The sequence below is a fragment of the Odontesthes bonariensis genome, chromosome 15, assembly GCF_027942865.1.
Source record: "Odontesthes bonariensis isolate fOdoBon6 chromosome 15, fOdoBon6.hap1, whole genome shotgun sequence".
In the NCBI taxonomy this organism is placed as follows: domain Eukaryota; kingdom Metazoa; phylum Chordata; class Actinopteri; order Atheriniformes; family Atherinopsidae; genus Odontesthes; species Odontesthes bonariensis.
Window position 1 is genome coordinate 7,946,489 of NC_134520.1, and position 16,229 is coordinate 7,962,717.

Sequence of the window (16,229 nt, forward strand, 5' to 3'; positions counted from 1 at the left end):
GCAACACAACAAAAAAAAAAGTCAGAACAAGGACACGTTTAAGACCGTGTAGCATCTTCTGTTCCTTTAACAACACGTGTGAATGTCTAGGAACTGAGTAGACCAGTTACTGGACCTCTGAAAGAGGAATGTCATCCCATTCTTGTCTGATATAGGATTCTTGCTACTGATAATCCTGGGTCTTTGTCACAGAATTTTGTGTTTCATGATGTGCCAAATCTAAGTTGGTGAAAGGTCTGGACTGCAGGCAGGACAGTCCAGCACCAGGACTCTTCCACTATTAAGTCATGATGTTGTAATAGATGCAGTCGGCAGACCACATGTTGCTCTAAAACCATTCAGGATTGAAGTGCCTTTTCAGATTTGAAAGTTGCCAATTTCACTGCACTAATGCACCCCCATATAATCAGAAAAGCTGTTTTTTTAACTAAGCACTGTAAAACAAGCCGGAGGGTCCCTCTCTTTATGGCATCCAGGATTTCCAAAAAGCTAAAAACAAATTATTTCAACTTGAAATTTGTTAATTATTTTCATTAGTTTTTTCAATAGTTTGATGAAAAGAACATGTTTCCCTTATAACTACCTACTAGCCTGTCTGTGTGAAGGTAACACAATTAGCCTAAAGACACCTCTCAGGCATGGTAATTAAATTCTTGGAACTTACAAATCTAATTTGTTTTATATATATTGTACGAATTTAAACATTATGACAATCTGCCTAATATAGAGTGTGCTCTCCTCATCCTGCCAAAGGAGCTTTGACCAGTCAATGTGTGGTCAAAGAACATCTTAAAGATGAAGTTACTTTTTTTTTTTTAAAACCTGGACCTTATTTCTGGCATAAAATACGTTCATCTACTCGCCGATAACAGTTTGGTGAAAGTCGGCGTCCTAGAAGCCTCCGGAAGCTATTTAGATCACTCGAGATCCGCGTATGTCCATATAATGGGAGAGAACAGGGCATAGACAATACAGCCTCTAAATAAGGCATTATCTGTCTTTATTTCACGAATACTTTAAGACGAATGAATAAATGAACGCGTACTATTGCACTGTTAGCTCATAGCTGACATTTTGTTGTTATTTGGGCTATCGGGGGGCTTATAGGAAGCTTTCTACACACGCGTCTAGTGGGATGACTTCATTGACTTCATGAAGTCAATGAAGATGACTTCATAAGCACAGCTTATTTACTCCGTGCTCAGTGACAGTCGGCTAACTTCACATGGAGTTTACTACTGCTAGTTTTGTTCAACATGGCAGGATATTTATCGCTCGCCGATGAAGTCATCCCACTTCCCCTCAGCAAAGGATTGTTTGGGCACTGCGGGTTGTGGGGATGGTCTTCGTGTATTGGGCTTTCTTGCCTCGGATGCTATCAGGTCCCATCAGTGGTATCTGGAGGGTGGCACTTTGACATTCCTTTTAGCCCCTTCCTAAACTGTTTTTGCCAGGCTCAGTGAAGTCCCTCTGCAGAAAGCTGCTCTTTAGGGGAGGGCTGTTGCCATACTGTATGGCTGTGAGGGGTAATTGGTCTGCAGAAATGTTTAGGTAGGTATCAAAGTGAAATCCCAAGATGCAGATTTTCTCCACAGAACATTGAGATTGATATTGAATCAAGATGATTCAATATCAATCTGTCAGTGATTTTAATGGTGTAAGTATACGACTTCATCTGAGCAAAGTGGGTATAAGATGACAATGTTATGATGAGAAGTAGAGTGTAGAAGTTAATGTGTTCTTTCAAAAAATAAGTATGACACAAGGGATGCTCATTTCAGGTCAAAGCAACGTTGCAGTCTCTCTCAACTCGGTCAGTTACCATCAGAGACATCAGGCTTTATATTTTGGAGAAGATTTGTCATGACTACTATGCATGACTGTCTATGTACTAAAATATCCCTCTCTATCATGTGCTCCAGGTCACATCCACCACAACAGACCCAGATGTGGGGTTCATCATCATATCATGCTTCATTTCTCCTGACTCCAACCCCAAAGTGGTGTCTCAGTACTCACTCATTGAGACAGTTTGCCACACAGATGACTCTGTCAAATACTTTCCTCTGAAGGACTTCCCTGTCGCTACTGCAAAGACGGAGAAGAAACGTTTCAGCTTCACCTTCGACTCAAAGTTCAACATTCCGTTTCTCTTCCTGCACTGTGAGATGTCTCTTTGCTCAAAGACGCCTCAAAAGAACCGAGAACTGCCACTGGTATGTGATACTTCTTTAAATGACTATTTTCTTCTGTGTGGGTTTGATGATATTACTGTAAGAGCCATCACTATCGTTGTAGTCTCTCTAGAGCCATATAGTTTGAGGAACATTTGTTTAAAAAATGTTTTCGAGCATCTTGTAGTGGTCCTAATTCTGGCTGATGTAAGTCGTTAAGTGTCAGGTCTGCAGCCCAACCTTAGCTGGAAGTGGTAATGCAGGTAAAGTTTGCCAGATATCTTGCTGCAGATCAAAATAATTATCCGTCTAAATGGTCATTGTTATTCATCTATCCAAATCCTGCTTTTTTGTCAATAAAAATCTCATTTTATCTCAGAAAAATAGTGTTACAGAAGGTAACAGTTAACAGCTGATGTGATCAGGGTCAGGCTTCTCCATTTATTATTTGTTCAGTTTCCAGGTTTATGCTTTTTTATCAAGTATGACATTAATCAAGTAAGCAATGAATTTTTTAAACATTTCTTCTTGCAGTGTGTGGCACCGGGTGAACCTTGTCATTCTGCGGTTACTGCGAACAATATCATGGCGATGATGATGAATGCCAAGGTGTCTACCAAGCCACTGGCTGTGCTTGGTGGTTCAGATCAACCATACGTTACAGGTTAGTGTTCGGAAATTATAACATGATTTTCACCTTCTTAGATATGGTAGTATACAGTGTATGCAGAGTGTGAAAGAAAGCCACAGTAAGCAAAGGAGATGGTTTGAAGGCGGTGGAGCCAGAGAAGGCTCAGATCAGCACTTAGAGATTAGACCAAACCACAAAATACTACACATCACTTTCCAGCATCTGGTCTACATTAACTGCGGTGTGTGCATGTGTGCGCAAGCATGGGTCAGTTTACACTGACATCTGTACACAAGAGTGTGTTTTTGGGTGTGTGTACATACTAGCATATGGTTGACTGCAGAAGAGGGGAGTGCGCTAACGCTGAGGCCCAGTTCTGTTGTTCTGGACGAGTCCACGCTGAGAGAGTGTGGAAAAAGAGGAGTCATACAGCACAGAGCTCCAGTTTTTTTCACTTAGGCCCTTTTCCGCGGCCTCCCTTTTCCACAAGTTGGGTAGGGAAAGGGGTGTATCAGTCCTCTCTTTGGCTTTGGGAGCCCAGCCCAGTCATCCTCTCGTTGTATCGGAGTGTCTCAGGGGCTGTAAGTGCAATCCCAGGGAGGTAGAAGTCTGCAGGAGGTGGGGTCATGAGTCAACTGCCATCACATTGTACTAATTATGACCTAAACTCATGATATCAGATGGGGTGATATCACCAGTGCCCATTCTCCAGTGGATTGCCTGCCGGATTATTCAGTTTATCATCCCTCCTGAACAATGACATCAACAGGAGAGCTGTGGTCAGAATGAGTCAGCCGTATTTGGTTATGATTTGATATCAGTTACATCATATTAATAAGCAATGGCTGATATTTGCCAATTTTAGGTTATTATGGATATATTGTACCAGTAGATTGTTTTTGTCAGCTGGACAGTACATTTGCTTGTTCCCTCGCCGGTGGTCACTCAGGCCAAAGTGAGATAATTTGTCTCTCTTGCCGAGTGAGGGGCAACATCTATTAAATAACTGTAACTGTCTGCAAAGCTTCCAACCTCCCTAAACTGTACAGTTAATACAGTTAATGTGTGGGGGAGAATTTTTAGATTATTTTCTCACTCAATGTGTGTCAGCCTTGTTCTGGAGCATTCTAACCAGGAGTGGTTGGATTTATTACTTTCTAATTGGGCCTTGTATTTCACTGCTGGGCAAAGGCACTGTATGGATAGAATCAATTTTTAAACACACACATACCAGTCTCAGTGTTGAAGATATTAGGGAATACTGTGAAATTTAGGTAATGACTGTACTAATCTTGTTAAGTTTTCTTTACCCAACACTAATATGCTAGTGCAGCAAGTTTATTTTCCAAATAAGTAAACACCATTATGGCATAAACATGTTGGGGGGGGGGGGGGGGGGGGACAAACAAAACACACAAACAACCTTTTCAAGGGCCGTAGTTCTGCTCTGGGCAGTATCCCAAGGAGCAGAACTTGATCTACAAATCAAAGAGGGCCAGTTGTGGCCAATTTAGTGCATGGAAAAACATAACAGCCTCAAGGCCCTTCTATCAAAAGTAGATTTACTGCTTCATAACAGTAGTAAATTATATTCCCTTTTTGTGGATCTGGACATGTTCAGAAAAAAGTACAATTTATCTGAGAGGTTGGCAGGGAAGATATCATCTCTACCATACTACAAGTATAATTAATTTAGTGCAAGATTTCAAAGGTTAAAGAAAAGAGAAAAGTTTAGGGTATATTCTGGGCTGGAACTGCAGTGATGAACATGTGGGCCCTTCAGCTTGCTTATCTCTCCAAGTGGATGGATCCTGTGATAGATATCTATGATGATTTTTCTCCTTAAAACCTGCTGAGTGAGGTTTTTTTGCTTTCCAAATTAAGTATTCACTAACCAGATGTTGAGCGTCTTACTTAATCATTGGGATTATCATAAAACTCAAAACTCAGCATTTTAACACTAAAGCCAAATGATTAAAGATTAAGGGTTTGTATGAGTCTATTTCACTCATATAAATGCATAAACTTATCTCGCATGCATTGCTAATAGCCTTATGTACCAAAGCTGGTTTTAGTAGCGTGCTTTGAACCTAATATATGTTTGAACCCCCTGAGTCCTAAGCCTTGGTAGAGCCAACATCAGGGGCGCCGCCAGGCGGGGAAAGGTGGTAACGTTTCTAAGGGCCCAGCGCAGCCTGGGGGGCCCTCGGAGGTAGTGATAATATAATATTAATATTGTTGCCCATTCTTAGAATTTTCTAATGAATTACAACATTTTTAATGGAAAATAAACTAATTAAACACAGTTTTCGATTTCAATAACTTTTCTTTAGTTCTTTGGCATATTGACATTTACTCGGCCCTCCCCCTCTTGCAAAATGGTGCGGTCCAGTTCTGATCGAATTGTAGTTGAACGCATCCGAAATGCAGGCAGGTGTACGGAGCGGCTGTCTGAAACACATGATGGACGGTGAGCTGACTGAAATAATCTAGAATGAAGTCGGGTTATCAGAAGCGGAAGGAAAGACGGGAGAAAGACGAGAGGGCCAGTCAGGGGCGCCGCCAGGAATTTTCTCAGTTGATTACTTCCATTACATTATGTCACTGAATGTAATAAGTGTATAAGTAAGTAAGTTCATAACTTTATTTAAAATCACACAAACCCATGGTCCATGAATGGGCAACGAAAAGTATGACAAAAATGCTATTGTGATGGCGGGCTATGTTTGGAAAAGCCGGATAGAGATGGTGGGGGGCCCAAAATTAGAATCTTTCATGGGGCCCAAAATTCCTGGCGGCGCCCCTGGCCAACATCGGTGGGTTTTGCTTGCTGTGCGGAAAGTTCATAGTTGAATTAAAGCAAGTCATTATGGGGGAGTGCACTCATTCTGTGGCAAGCAGGCTTACATAAATAAATGACGTTTATTGCGATATCAGTGCTGTTCCAACTTTGGCAGTAGCTTCAAGCTGCAAAAACAAGTTGCAAGTTTAGTTTTAAGGCTCATGTCTGGTTCTGTTAAAGTAGTGAAGACCAGTCAGATGTCCAGCAGACTTTTGTCCCCCACAGATGTCAGGGGAAAGTTTAAAAGGGTGCACTGACTTCTCAGTTTGACACGCAAAATAACATAAACTTGGCTAACGTTAAGTTTTTGAAAAGAACGTTGCATTGTTGTCTTCTCCCAGTCTCAGTTTGACTGCTTTACATTTATCCTCTGCATGTGAGGCTGAAAGTGTTACTGGCCTCTCTGTACATTCTTAGCATAACAAGTATCCTGGGACAGATAACACCAGAGTGATGGGACGGAGTGGTGGGTGGCAGAGAGGATGTCCTCTGGCCATCGTCCACTCTGAAATTAAAGTCCTCTCTGATGACCTGTCATCGGCCATTATGCAAGATGAAAACTCAAAGGTGTTCTTTCCAAGAATAGCACCCATTGTGCCAGAGTGTTGGACACATACCAGGTTTAGAATGGCCATACACAAGCGCCTTTGTATTGTTTGTTAAGACATTATTACAGCTAATTTCCCTTTTGAAAGAATTCCAGATGGCTTGAAATAAACAAATGAGCAAAACTTGTTGGTGTCAGTCGGTTTATCCATGAGGACATTGACGGCTTAAAGAATAGCTGTTCTTTCAGCGTTTTCTTGATTCAAGTGTCTGTACACATTCCACGGAGAATTGCTGCACAGGGCTGTATCAGCAATCTGCTGCTCCTTGAGTATGTGGTTGACAGGGTGTCTCAGAGCATGTATTGTTTTACATTTGAGATATCATAATATATAATATATATGTATATAAGGCATCATTATAGCATGCGTAATAGCTGACAGACAGTAACATTTTATTTTGTTTTTTGCAGATGAATACCACGATCCTTACAGTCCTAGCGATGAAAGTAAGACAGTTTTAGTACTTCTGTTCTGTTTACATATCTTCACATGAATCAATGTGAACTGTACGCTGCTTTGTTTCTTAGGAACACTATATCTGCTGGACACTCCAACAGTGGTGGGGATCGCATTTGCAGCCTTTGTGATTGGGGCTCTGTTGACTGGAGCCCTGTGGTTTATCTACACGCACACAGGTAGGTCCTTAATCTGCTGCTCCAGCGCCCCAACTCACCTCTCCGCTTTAATGAAAAGATAAGATGGAAAGGAATGTCCCAGCGTCTCAGTGCCAGCAGTGTGCCGCAACGACTACCAAACATCCTGTAGCTGACAGGGGCCGGTTCACAATAACATATTGACTCTTCTACTGTAAATATATCCTGTTGGTCAGCAGCAAGACCTCTTCTCTTTCCTGCCTTTGAATGTTTATTGGGCTGCGGGTGGTCAGCAAATATTCACAGTACAATGGCTGGAGACAAGCTGGAAATTCCCCTTGTTGGGTTTAGTGGGCGCTCACAGGAAAAGACACACAATCTGTCCATTAGATGCCAAGACTTTCCCCAAAGTCCCCAGCCTGACGATCCTAGCTGACCCCAGAGAGGAAGTGTGCTCCCAGCAGCCCACTGAGTTCACCGGCATGTAGATCTGCCCTGCTCTGTGAGGCCTAAGTGTTTGACTGGTGATCAGTTGCGCCACTGACCTGCTGCACTAACTGCTGACTGATGTGTTCTCCATGGTCATCATACATAAAAGAAAAAAAAAGAAGAGATCTCAGATTTTTGCAAAAATGAAACAACGAAGTTTAAACTGCTGTTTGGAAACAGCTCACTATTTGTAGGCAACCCTCTCTGTTAGCTGAGCGTGTAACAACAATGTAAACTTGTCAGAGTAACGATAGTACAACAAACTCTTCCAGCTATGCTCCATCACATTTATAAGTGTTTACTGAAGAAGATTTCTTGTAGCAGTAAAGATCAGCTGTAATATTTTAGGGTCCTTATATTTTCACTGGCTGCTCTTCAGAAAGCCACTTTATTTCAGCTTTATATCCAAGTAACCAACAGATAACACAATACGAGTAACTGACTTGTTTTTGAAAGATAATAGATGTCAGATATGAACAAGTATAAAGATAGCATAGGAATAAATATGCATGTACAGGACTTTGTTGTTAAAGTAGGCCTTAGGTCACTTTGGATGGGTGTGCTAAGCTGTATTGGCTGAAATCACCTTATATGGCAGCATTTGCAGTTTACCCCGAGAATGCAGAGTCCCCAAAACAACCACCCAAAATATCAAGTCAGAGTGTATTTTAAACTAGTGTACAGAGTGATGAAACATGAGAACAAATTTGGGTTTATTCCCTAAGGGTATCATGCCCTTTTAAATTTATTTTTTTTTCTTTTTGATTGAATTATGTAGTTATTACATCATTATTGCAAGTACCGTTTGTTTTCTTTTTTGTAACTATAACAATTGAATGCTTTTTAAAGCAAATGCATGTGTCATTTCTTTAAATAGCAACCTCACATTTTGCCATTTGAAATCTTGCTTATTGTCTTGACTGACCGTCAGTCTTTAGTGTACCAGGCCTACTGTCCGCTTTTCCCAAGAAACCTGCTCTCCAACTGCTGCAGTAACAGACCAGCATCTATAAACTGCTTGAATCACTCACATGAGGAGAAATTTCATCATTGTTCTCGTTATTTGCTCTAAATTCCTGAAAGACGAGATGAGAAAATGACATTCATCTCACGACACGGTAGAGAGACACATCATCTCCACAGAGATGTTGCTCAGACCTACAAAGGTAGGGCCCCCTGGTGAGGTCAGTCCATCACATAAGTTAAGTCTGAATATCTCAATAGTTACTGGATAGAGTAGCATAAAACTTTGGTTAGAAACAAAAAATCTTTAAGGATTTTTATGATCCTCGGACTTTATCAGTAGTGGCACCGTAAAGTCGATATGTAAGTTTCTGACTGAAATTTCATTACAGCCACTTTGTGTTGGTTCGCGCATTCACAGCATTCTCAGGGTTAACTGTAATAACTTTTGTTTCCTTCATTTTTATCAAGCTCCATCATCAGGTCAAAATTTGAATGCATCCACTACTTTGGTTTCTAATCAAACATCAGCAAAAATAGTGCTCTTTGTGTTTAGTGCTAATTTAAAATTGCATAATGAGGTATAATGAGGTGTATTTGAGAAAGATGAAAAAGTCTTTGATTCCAGAGTTCAGATTCATGCACATGTCAAGGCATGGTACGTTTAGAGTGTTGACTTTGTTTTTAAGAGAAACAAGACTGCACTCATGCATATGAGTCCAAAACGTAAAGGGTTAATGCATATTGTCCTTGAATACACATCTGTTACAACAACTTTCAAATACAGCATGTTTCTGTGACATAAAAGCTGCCTTTATCTCTCCAATCTACAAAGATAATATTGAAATTGGGAATTGAAATTTCCTCTGACAGATGAGGTGAATCCCTTTGTTTTGCCGAGCTCTTGGTCCTGCGAGGGAACGTTTGCTGGCAGCCCTGTTCTGCTAAACATTAGCAGAACTGTGGGGCCTTAAAGAGGGAGAGGGATGGGAGATCACTTGTGGAAACATACTGCTGTCATATATGCAAGCGCTCACTCAAACACGCAGCTTCTAGCACAAATTAAACTATTAATAACAAATCATTGTATGAAAGAGACAGTGTGTACTCTCCACTGATCTGCTGGGAGAGAGGTTACAAAGCAGACTGCAGTAATAATGGGGCCAAAAACCCAAATTAAACACAGACTTGGCTTCATTTCAAAGCTATTCATTGTCTGTTAGACTTTTTTTTTTTAGTAAACAGACAAAGCACTTTTATTTGTCATTCATTTAAGCTTTGGATCAAGAGTTTACTTTGCTTATTTAGAGATAGAACAATAAACCAGTGGTTTGAGGCTCAGTTACAGGGTCTTGAGTTGTTTCTTCTGCTTCATCTACTCAAGCAAGGCTAATTGATTCCAGATAAAAAAAAGAGTCAACATCTTCTCCCCCTTCTTTTGAGGGAAGGCTGTCAGATAGGATGTGACCTTTTCTTTCTGGTCGCTTTTTGATGACATCTTTTGGGACCTAGTATCTGAATACAATATAAAGCATATTATTCTTGAATATAGTAGAGGCCATTAGATGAAGGCCTAGGTTCTTGTACAGCTTTACACATTCAATGCTTTGCACTGAAAAATTTGAATCATATTTCTATTGTAAAAATGCATTAACCTCATGGGACAGTGTGAGTAATATTGGAATTTTATGAGCTTTGTCAAAAAAATGCTGGACTAAACAAGATTAAATAGTGCATTTTTCTTAGTGTAGATGATAAATTGAGGCTCTTTGAGCTAAAGAGGAAAATAATTTGCAGTTTAAAGTTGGTCACGTTCTAGCCCAATTCTAAATTCTCTCCATTTTCTCAAACTCCCTTTGGTCCAATCCCCTTCTCGCTGTGCTCCCACTCCCACTCCTGCTCTATGTCTAGGTGAGACAGTTGGCCCACAGCCGGTCCAGAGGTCCCAGCCTGCCTCAGAGAACAGCAGTGCAGCTCACAGTATCGGCAGCACGCAAAGCACACCATGCTCCAGCAGCAGCACAGCGTAGCCAAGGTTGCCACCAAGCAGGACGCAGAGCCCTGCCACAGCACAGGAAGGCCCCAAACGCTTCACAGTGAATGGTTTGTTGATCTCCTAAAGTACGATCACGAAAAAGAGAACACTCTTAGTACTTAGTGCAACCTTTAGTACTTGTGTAAAACTGGAGCCACTCTTAAGTGTATGTAGTCAAATACTGTCCTGGTGTCATTGGTATGTAACAGGGATACAGCCTGCCAGCCTTTGCCTCACAAATAACAGTTTATTACAGGCATTTATTCAAATCCAAATAATGCTTTTTTTTTTTTTTTTTTTTGCTGAACATATGGAAGCCTTTTTTTTCTTTTTTCCTTTTGTTTTTTACCTAACATGGTTTGATTTAGGCTGTAAATCCTGATATAAACAGGTGTGCTTCAAGAGCTAGCAAAAGCAATAAGGTTGCCATGATTAGAAAGTGGTAATGTTGATGGCTGGACGGTAAAACTTTTCTTTAAGGCAACACCCCAGAACGTAAGCAGAACAACCACTATTAAAATATGGACAAATGTGCAGTATGAATGCAAATCAGCATCTTGAGAGATCATCTAGATAACAGATTTTATTGAATGTATTACAGAAGAGCAAACGCCAAAAAATGTGAAAGAAAAATGTGAAAGGCATGCAGATAGAATTCCACATTTAATAACCATTTAACCCAAATCCGTTTGTAATGGATTCATACAAATAAGTTGGTAAAGTATATAAAGCAGATGTAGTAATACATTTGAGTGAATCTAGGCATAAGCTTTGATGTGAGTCTGTGTTCAGATTGACCACTTATTCATTTACTCACTCAACTATTGAACAGTGTTCGCGATATAAAGGACTTACTACAGGGTAGTGGCAGACAGCTGATGCATTTCATTACATGTCCCATAAACAAATGGGACAGGCACATGCCATTTCTGTGGTGATGGATAGCACAAGTATGCTGTATTTAGCTGAAAACGGGTTGTAATTAACATCTGTGTCCAAAACAGCCACAAAAAACTTTATGACGTACCCTTTGTGTGTGTGTGTGTGTATGTGTGTGTGTGTGTACTGTATCAACCTACACAAGCACCGACTGCAGCTGTAATCATATCATAATTTTCAGTATACTAAGAATGAATTAATAATGCCAACAATAAGCAGTTAGATATGTCAAAACAAAACAACTGTTTGGGAAGAACTGATTTTGGATCCAAGATGGCCCCATTTTTGCAGCTCGCATACAAATATTTCAATAGTGAGCTACATCACAACATGTTCCGAACATGTTTACTTGTTTAGACTGAACAAATCAAGTTTAGAATATAATTTTTGTACTTATCTTACTAATCATTTCTCAAGTCTTGCATCACAGGCAGAAAGAGATGAACCACATCATGGTTATTTTCGTATTATGCTGATTTCTCTCCAGGCACTCGTTGGAGAAAAAAATTCACGATATCAAGCTAGGTGCATGATGGCTGATATTGTGCATAGCTTGAGTACACCACTTTTGGTGCACCATGTGACGTGTTTGTAGTGAATGAAAAGTTTCAGTTGAAATATCTCACAACACAGCAAGTTGGTTGACACACTACATAGTGGACTATACAGTGAATTAGTGGACAATTGGAACACAGCCTCAGTGTCCTCAGTCTTACTCAACTTTGCAGGGGCATTTCTTTTTAATAGCTATTGTTCATGGAACACTTTCAGCATGAAGGGAAATGTCCTTAATAGCTTACTATCTAAACGTTAAAGGGAAATATTGATACTTCTCTCATGTCTGTGTGTTACTTAGCCTAGCTTAGCATAATAAGTGGACACGGCTAATTCAGAGGAATGGACATTTCGAGCACAAAACTAAATCCTAAAAAAATGTCATCTTGCATTTTGGTTCGTTAAATAGTCAGACTGGAGGTTGTTAAGCCTGGTTTAACATAAAAATATGGTTTAACTTTTGAACTTTTTAAAATTCCTCTGAGGTAGCTGCTTCCTGTCTTGATGCTACAGTAGGCTATGCTAATCACCTTCCATCTCCAACATACTCAATGTACATACACAAGAGTGATATTAATCCTCTCGACTAAATTTTAGAAAGAAGGTAAATGTTTCTTTTTCTCAAAATGTTGACTTTTTCTTTCAATTTTTGTATATTTCTGTAATAATGTAAATATTCAAAATGTTACGAGGGGCTGCAAGTGAGCAAAACTTTTTTTTTTCGGGGTTTCGATGGTATTAGCAGAGTGTGCAGTTCATCAATGCCACAAATAGTTTTGAACATAGTAAAATACTATTCAGAGTGTTGATTGACAGAAATAACTATGGCTCTGTTTTAAGAAAATACTACTAATCGTGGCTTAACATGCATTAGTTGAAAACACGGAGCACCGAATTGTTATTCTTGAGAGGCCAACTTTAAATTGGCAGGGTCTCATGATGAAGTGGCGATGAACTTTTTGTAAGTTAGCTGTTTGAATAGTCAGCTAATTGCCTTCTTATCAGAAAAAAAAAAAGTAATTTTGAGACTGCAGGCACGCAGTGTTTGGACTTCCTTATTCCACTTGTTTTTGTAAGGATCTTGGCACTGATAGTATGTTGAATAAGCTGAAGCCAAAACTCATTGTTTTCAACATATATTTTCTACAATATTGTCCCACTGTCTCAATAGAATATGAATATTTGTTGTATTTGTGTGTGTATCAAGGTGTGTGTTGGGGACAAACTTGGGCTTTGAGAGGAAAGGGAGAAGGGATGATTTCCTGTAACCAATTAACTGTCTCTGGTAAGAAGTACCAAGAAAAGATAAGAATGTATATTATCTCAAAGTTTTGGATCTTTCTTTCCTTTATGTAAACTTGTATAAAACTTTCTAAAGAGAGTATAAATAGGTATATTTGTGTAAAAAGATTATATTTTGAAATATATTTACGAAAGAAATTTATTGTCATCCTTGTATAAGTACTGTGAATTGTGGATTTGCTCTAACACGACACATGCTTTTGGGAAACTAGAATAATCATTAAAGTCTCATATCGTTTTTTTATAACTAGTGATAAAAATGATATGTTGATAATTATACTGTAAAATTAGAAATGATTTTGGGAATGTAGGGACATGTATCGTTAACCATGTTGATGCATTTTACTAAACAGTTACCCACCTTCAAACAAAGCCTCTGTCCATGGAATACAACTCGGATGTTGATATATTTTGCAATGTCATTTTTTTATGAATAAAATACATATTTTTGTGTATGTAATATGCAAGTCAAAGTTTTAAAAACTGATGCTAGAAAACCGCGTCATATAATGGAAGATAAGCTACAGCTATGAATATTAGACTATATATAATGTATTATGGAATTAGTAAAGATAGTTTGGGTCCTCCTTGGCTGCTCTGGCCTCGTGTCACATGATAAAACTCAGATCTCTGACTTGCTTTGGTTCCTCAGCTGTTGCAGTAATGACACACTATACATCCCCTTATAATGATATCAAATTTAAAACCAACCCTGTTTTCATGTGTTGCAGTGCTGCAGCCTATAATAAGCTCTCATAATGAGGCTTTCTGGCATTCCTATAGTTTTGTGGTTTCTCTTATCAACTGCGGCGACTCCATATCCCACATGTAATTATCATCCCTCTCCTTTGAGTCGTGCTGTTGAGCGCCTGAGCCTCATGTTAGAGCTGGATTTTGTCTTCTCATTTCAGACGAATTTTGAGGATATTCTTTCACACGAAAATAACATGAATACAATTCACAAGTTCAAACATCAACATTTTCCCTGCATTTTGCATATACACATATATATGTGTATATGCATGTATATTATATATGTATATTTAATATACATGAAAGTATGCTGTACCAAACAATAGGAGCATTGTTGCAAAAAGTACGTTTCTGGAGTTCCTCTGAGTGCATTGGCAGTAAAGACTATACTCAGTACAGCTGAAATAGGAGCACAAAATCCATTGATCTAATTAATGATTGTATTTCTTTCTTTTCTTTCTTTTTTTTTTGCCTTTAACTACCTCACGTGTTTCTGTAAATGTGTAATTTGTGTGTCTGTGTGTATGCATTTTCTATTGATTATACTGCATTTGTGATGTAAGGGCCCAAACATGGTTTTATCGCAGTTAAAGGTTTAAAAACTATTTTCAAAGAAAACAACGATATAAGAAAGCACCTTCATGATCGCAACATTGTTTTTCTTGTGGCTTGTAAACGTGTCAAACCTAAGTTAGCCATCATTGTTGTCTCTTGTTTATTAAACTTTTTATATGCTGTAAATATGCATGACATTTGTATCCCCAATATGACCAATAAAATTTTTCATGATAATGATGGAGACTGTATCGGCTTTTTAATGATCTCTTTGCCATAATGGGAGTTTTCGCAGCAGGCGAGCCACATGCTAGTGGAAACCTCCTCCTGTATATGGATTTAGTTTAAAACAATCAGCTGCAATGATGAGGTGTTAGGCTTGGCCCTGTGGTGATGAAGTCATGACTCGTCTCTGGTGAGCTCATAACATGATATAGACCATGTGGACCTCTGGCAGGACGTTTTCAGAGGCGGGTAGGGGGTGATCAGTGAAAGGCAATGCGTTAGACTTCACACCCCCCTCCCCCAGCATCTTTGCTTTTGATTAGAGCCTTGGAGACGTCCTTGGAGACGGCTCCGAACGGCGTGCCTTGGAGTAAATTGGAAAAAGTGAGACAACATGGGCCTGCGTCCCAAATCCTTCTGACACCCTTTCTGTGATATCACATGAACACATTTATTTTTTTATTTCTTTAGACTGGTTTCACGGACTCCACAAGGCGTTGGTCCAATTGATGACTAACTTTTTAGCTTTTCAACTAATAATAGTTTGTAGGATAGTGTAGTGGTAAGATTGCCACTTTTCATGTGTGTGACCTGGGTTCAAATCCCCTGCATGAATGGTACTACCTCCTGTAGGGGTCCTTAGGCAAGACCCCCTTACCCTACCTGCCTACCAGTGTAAGTCGCTTTGGATAAAAGTCTGCCAAATGCATAAACATAAACATTTCCAGCTTTCCCTTTTAGGTATCTGGAACACAGATTTGTTATTTTGCAGCTAATCCATTTAGTCACTGATTGCCTGAGCCCCAGACAACAGTGCAAAAATCGTTTTTTTTTCTTCCTCAGCTGACAGGACTCCAAGAACTGATGGTGTGGAGGTCATATGAATTAAGACCCAACCTTAGGTCCTAATCTTGATTTCTAGAATATTTTTTTAGTGAGATGTTTTGGAATTTTTTGCCTGTTGTGTAACATCAGAGGGAGATGAGACCAGATTAGCTGCCTGTGTAACTGCCTCCACAGTTCTTCATGATTGTTTTCTGCCTGAAAGAACAGCAGGACTGTGAAGCCGTGCCCTACATTTGTGCTTCAAGTTAACATAAAAGTGCATATTTTTTGTGCCCTTTAACAACTTGAAGGAGATTCTCCATATTTACTTGCAGATACTCCCACCCGTGAACTGAATTCTTGATGGCATCATTGACACAACATAATCTCAACTGTTAGCTTTAAATTCAGTCGCATCAATCATGCAGTGGGCTGTTTGGTTTATATTCCACTGTGATTATGAATTATCAGCAAGACAAGGCAGACTATTGCCCTGCAGCCTTCACTGAGTCTCATATCTGCAATCTGATATATAGACTTAAATGGGAAAAATATTCTTCCAGTAACTTAAGAAAGTAAAAAATCAAGTCTTTATGGTACAAAGTGAAACAACAATTCTTGTATTTTATTTCACAACAGGTGATAGTATTTGAGCATCCCTTAAATGTAGCATAAAAAAGAATTGCTCATTACTGGTGAAAAGGATTAGTTTGAATCAAATCAGGTCTGTATATACTTTA

At 39.4% G+C, this 16,229-nt stretch overlaps 1 protein-coding gene across 1 annotated transcript in view; it reads left to right on the forward strand.

The window, feature by feature from the left end:
• Positions 1-14,679, forward strand: part of tgfbr3 (transforming growth factor, beta receptor III) — a 77,993-nt gene extending 63,314 nt beyond the window's left edge. Inside the window, exons 13-17 of the mRNA XM_075484916.1 lie at positions 1,923-2,216; positions 2,709-2,838; positions 6,666-6,701; positions 6,783-6,890; positions 10,212-14,679. Of these exons, the coding sequence (XP_075341031.1) occupies positions 1,923-2,216; positions 2,709-2,838; positions 6,666-6,701; positions 6,783-6,890; positions 10,212-10,330 (687 nt within the window). The 3' untranslated portion in view covers positions 10,331-14,679. The remainder of the gene's footprint in view (positions 1-1,922; positions 2,217-2,708; positions 2,839-6,665; positions 6,702-6,782; positions 6,891-10,211) is intronic.
• Positions 14,680-16,229: the final 1,550 nt, after the last annotated feature.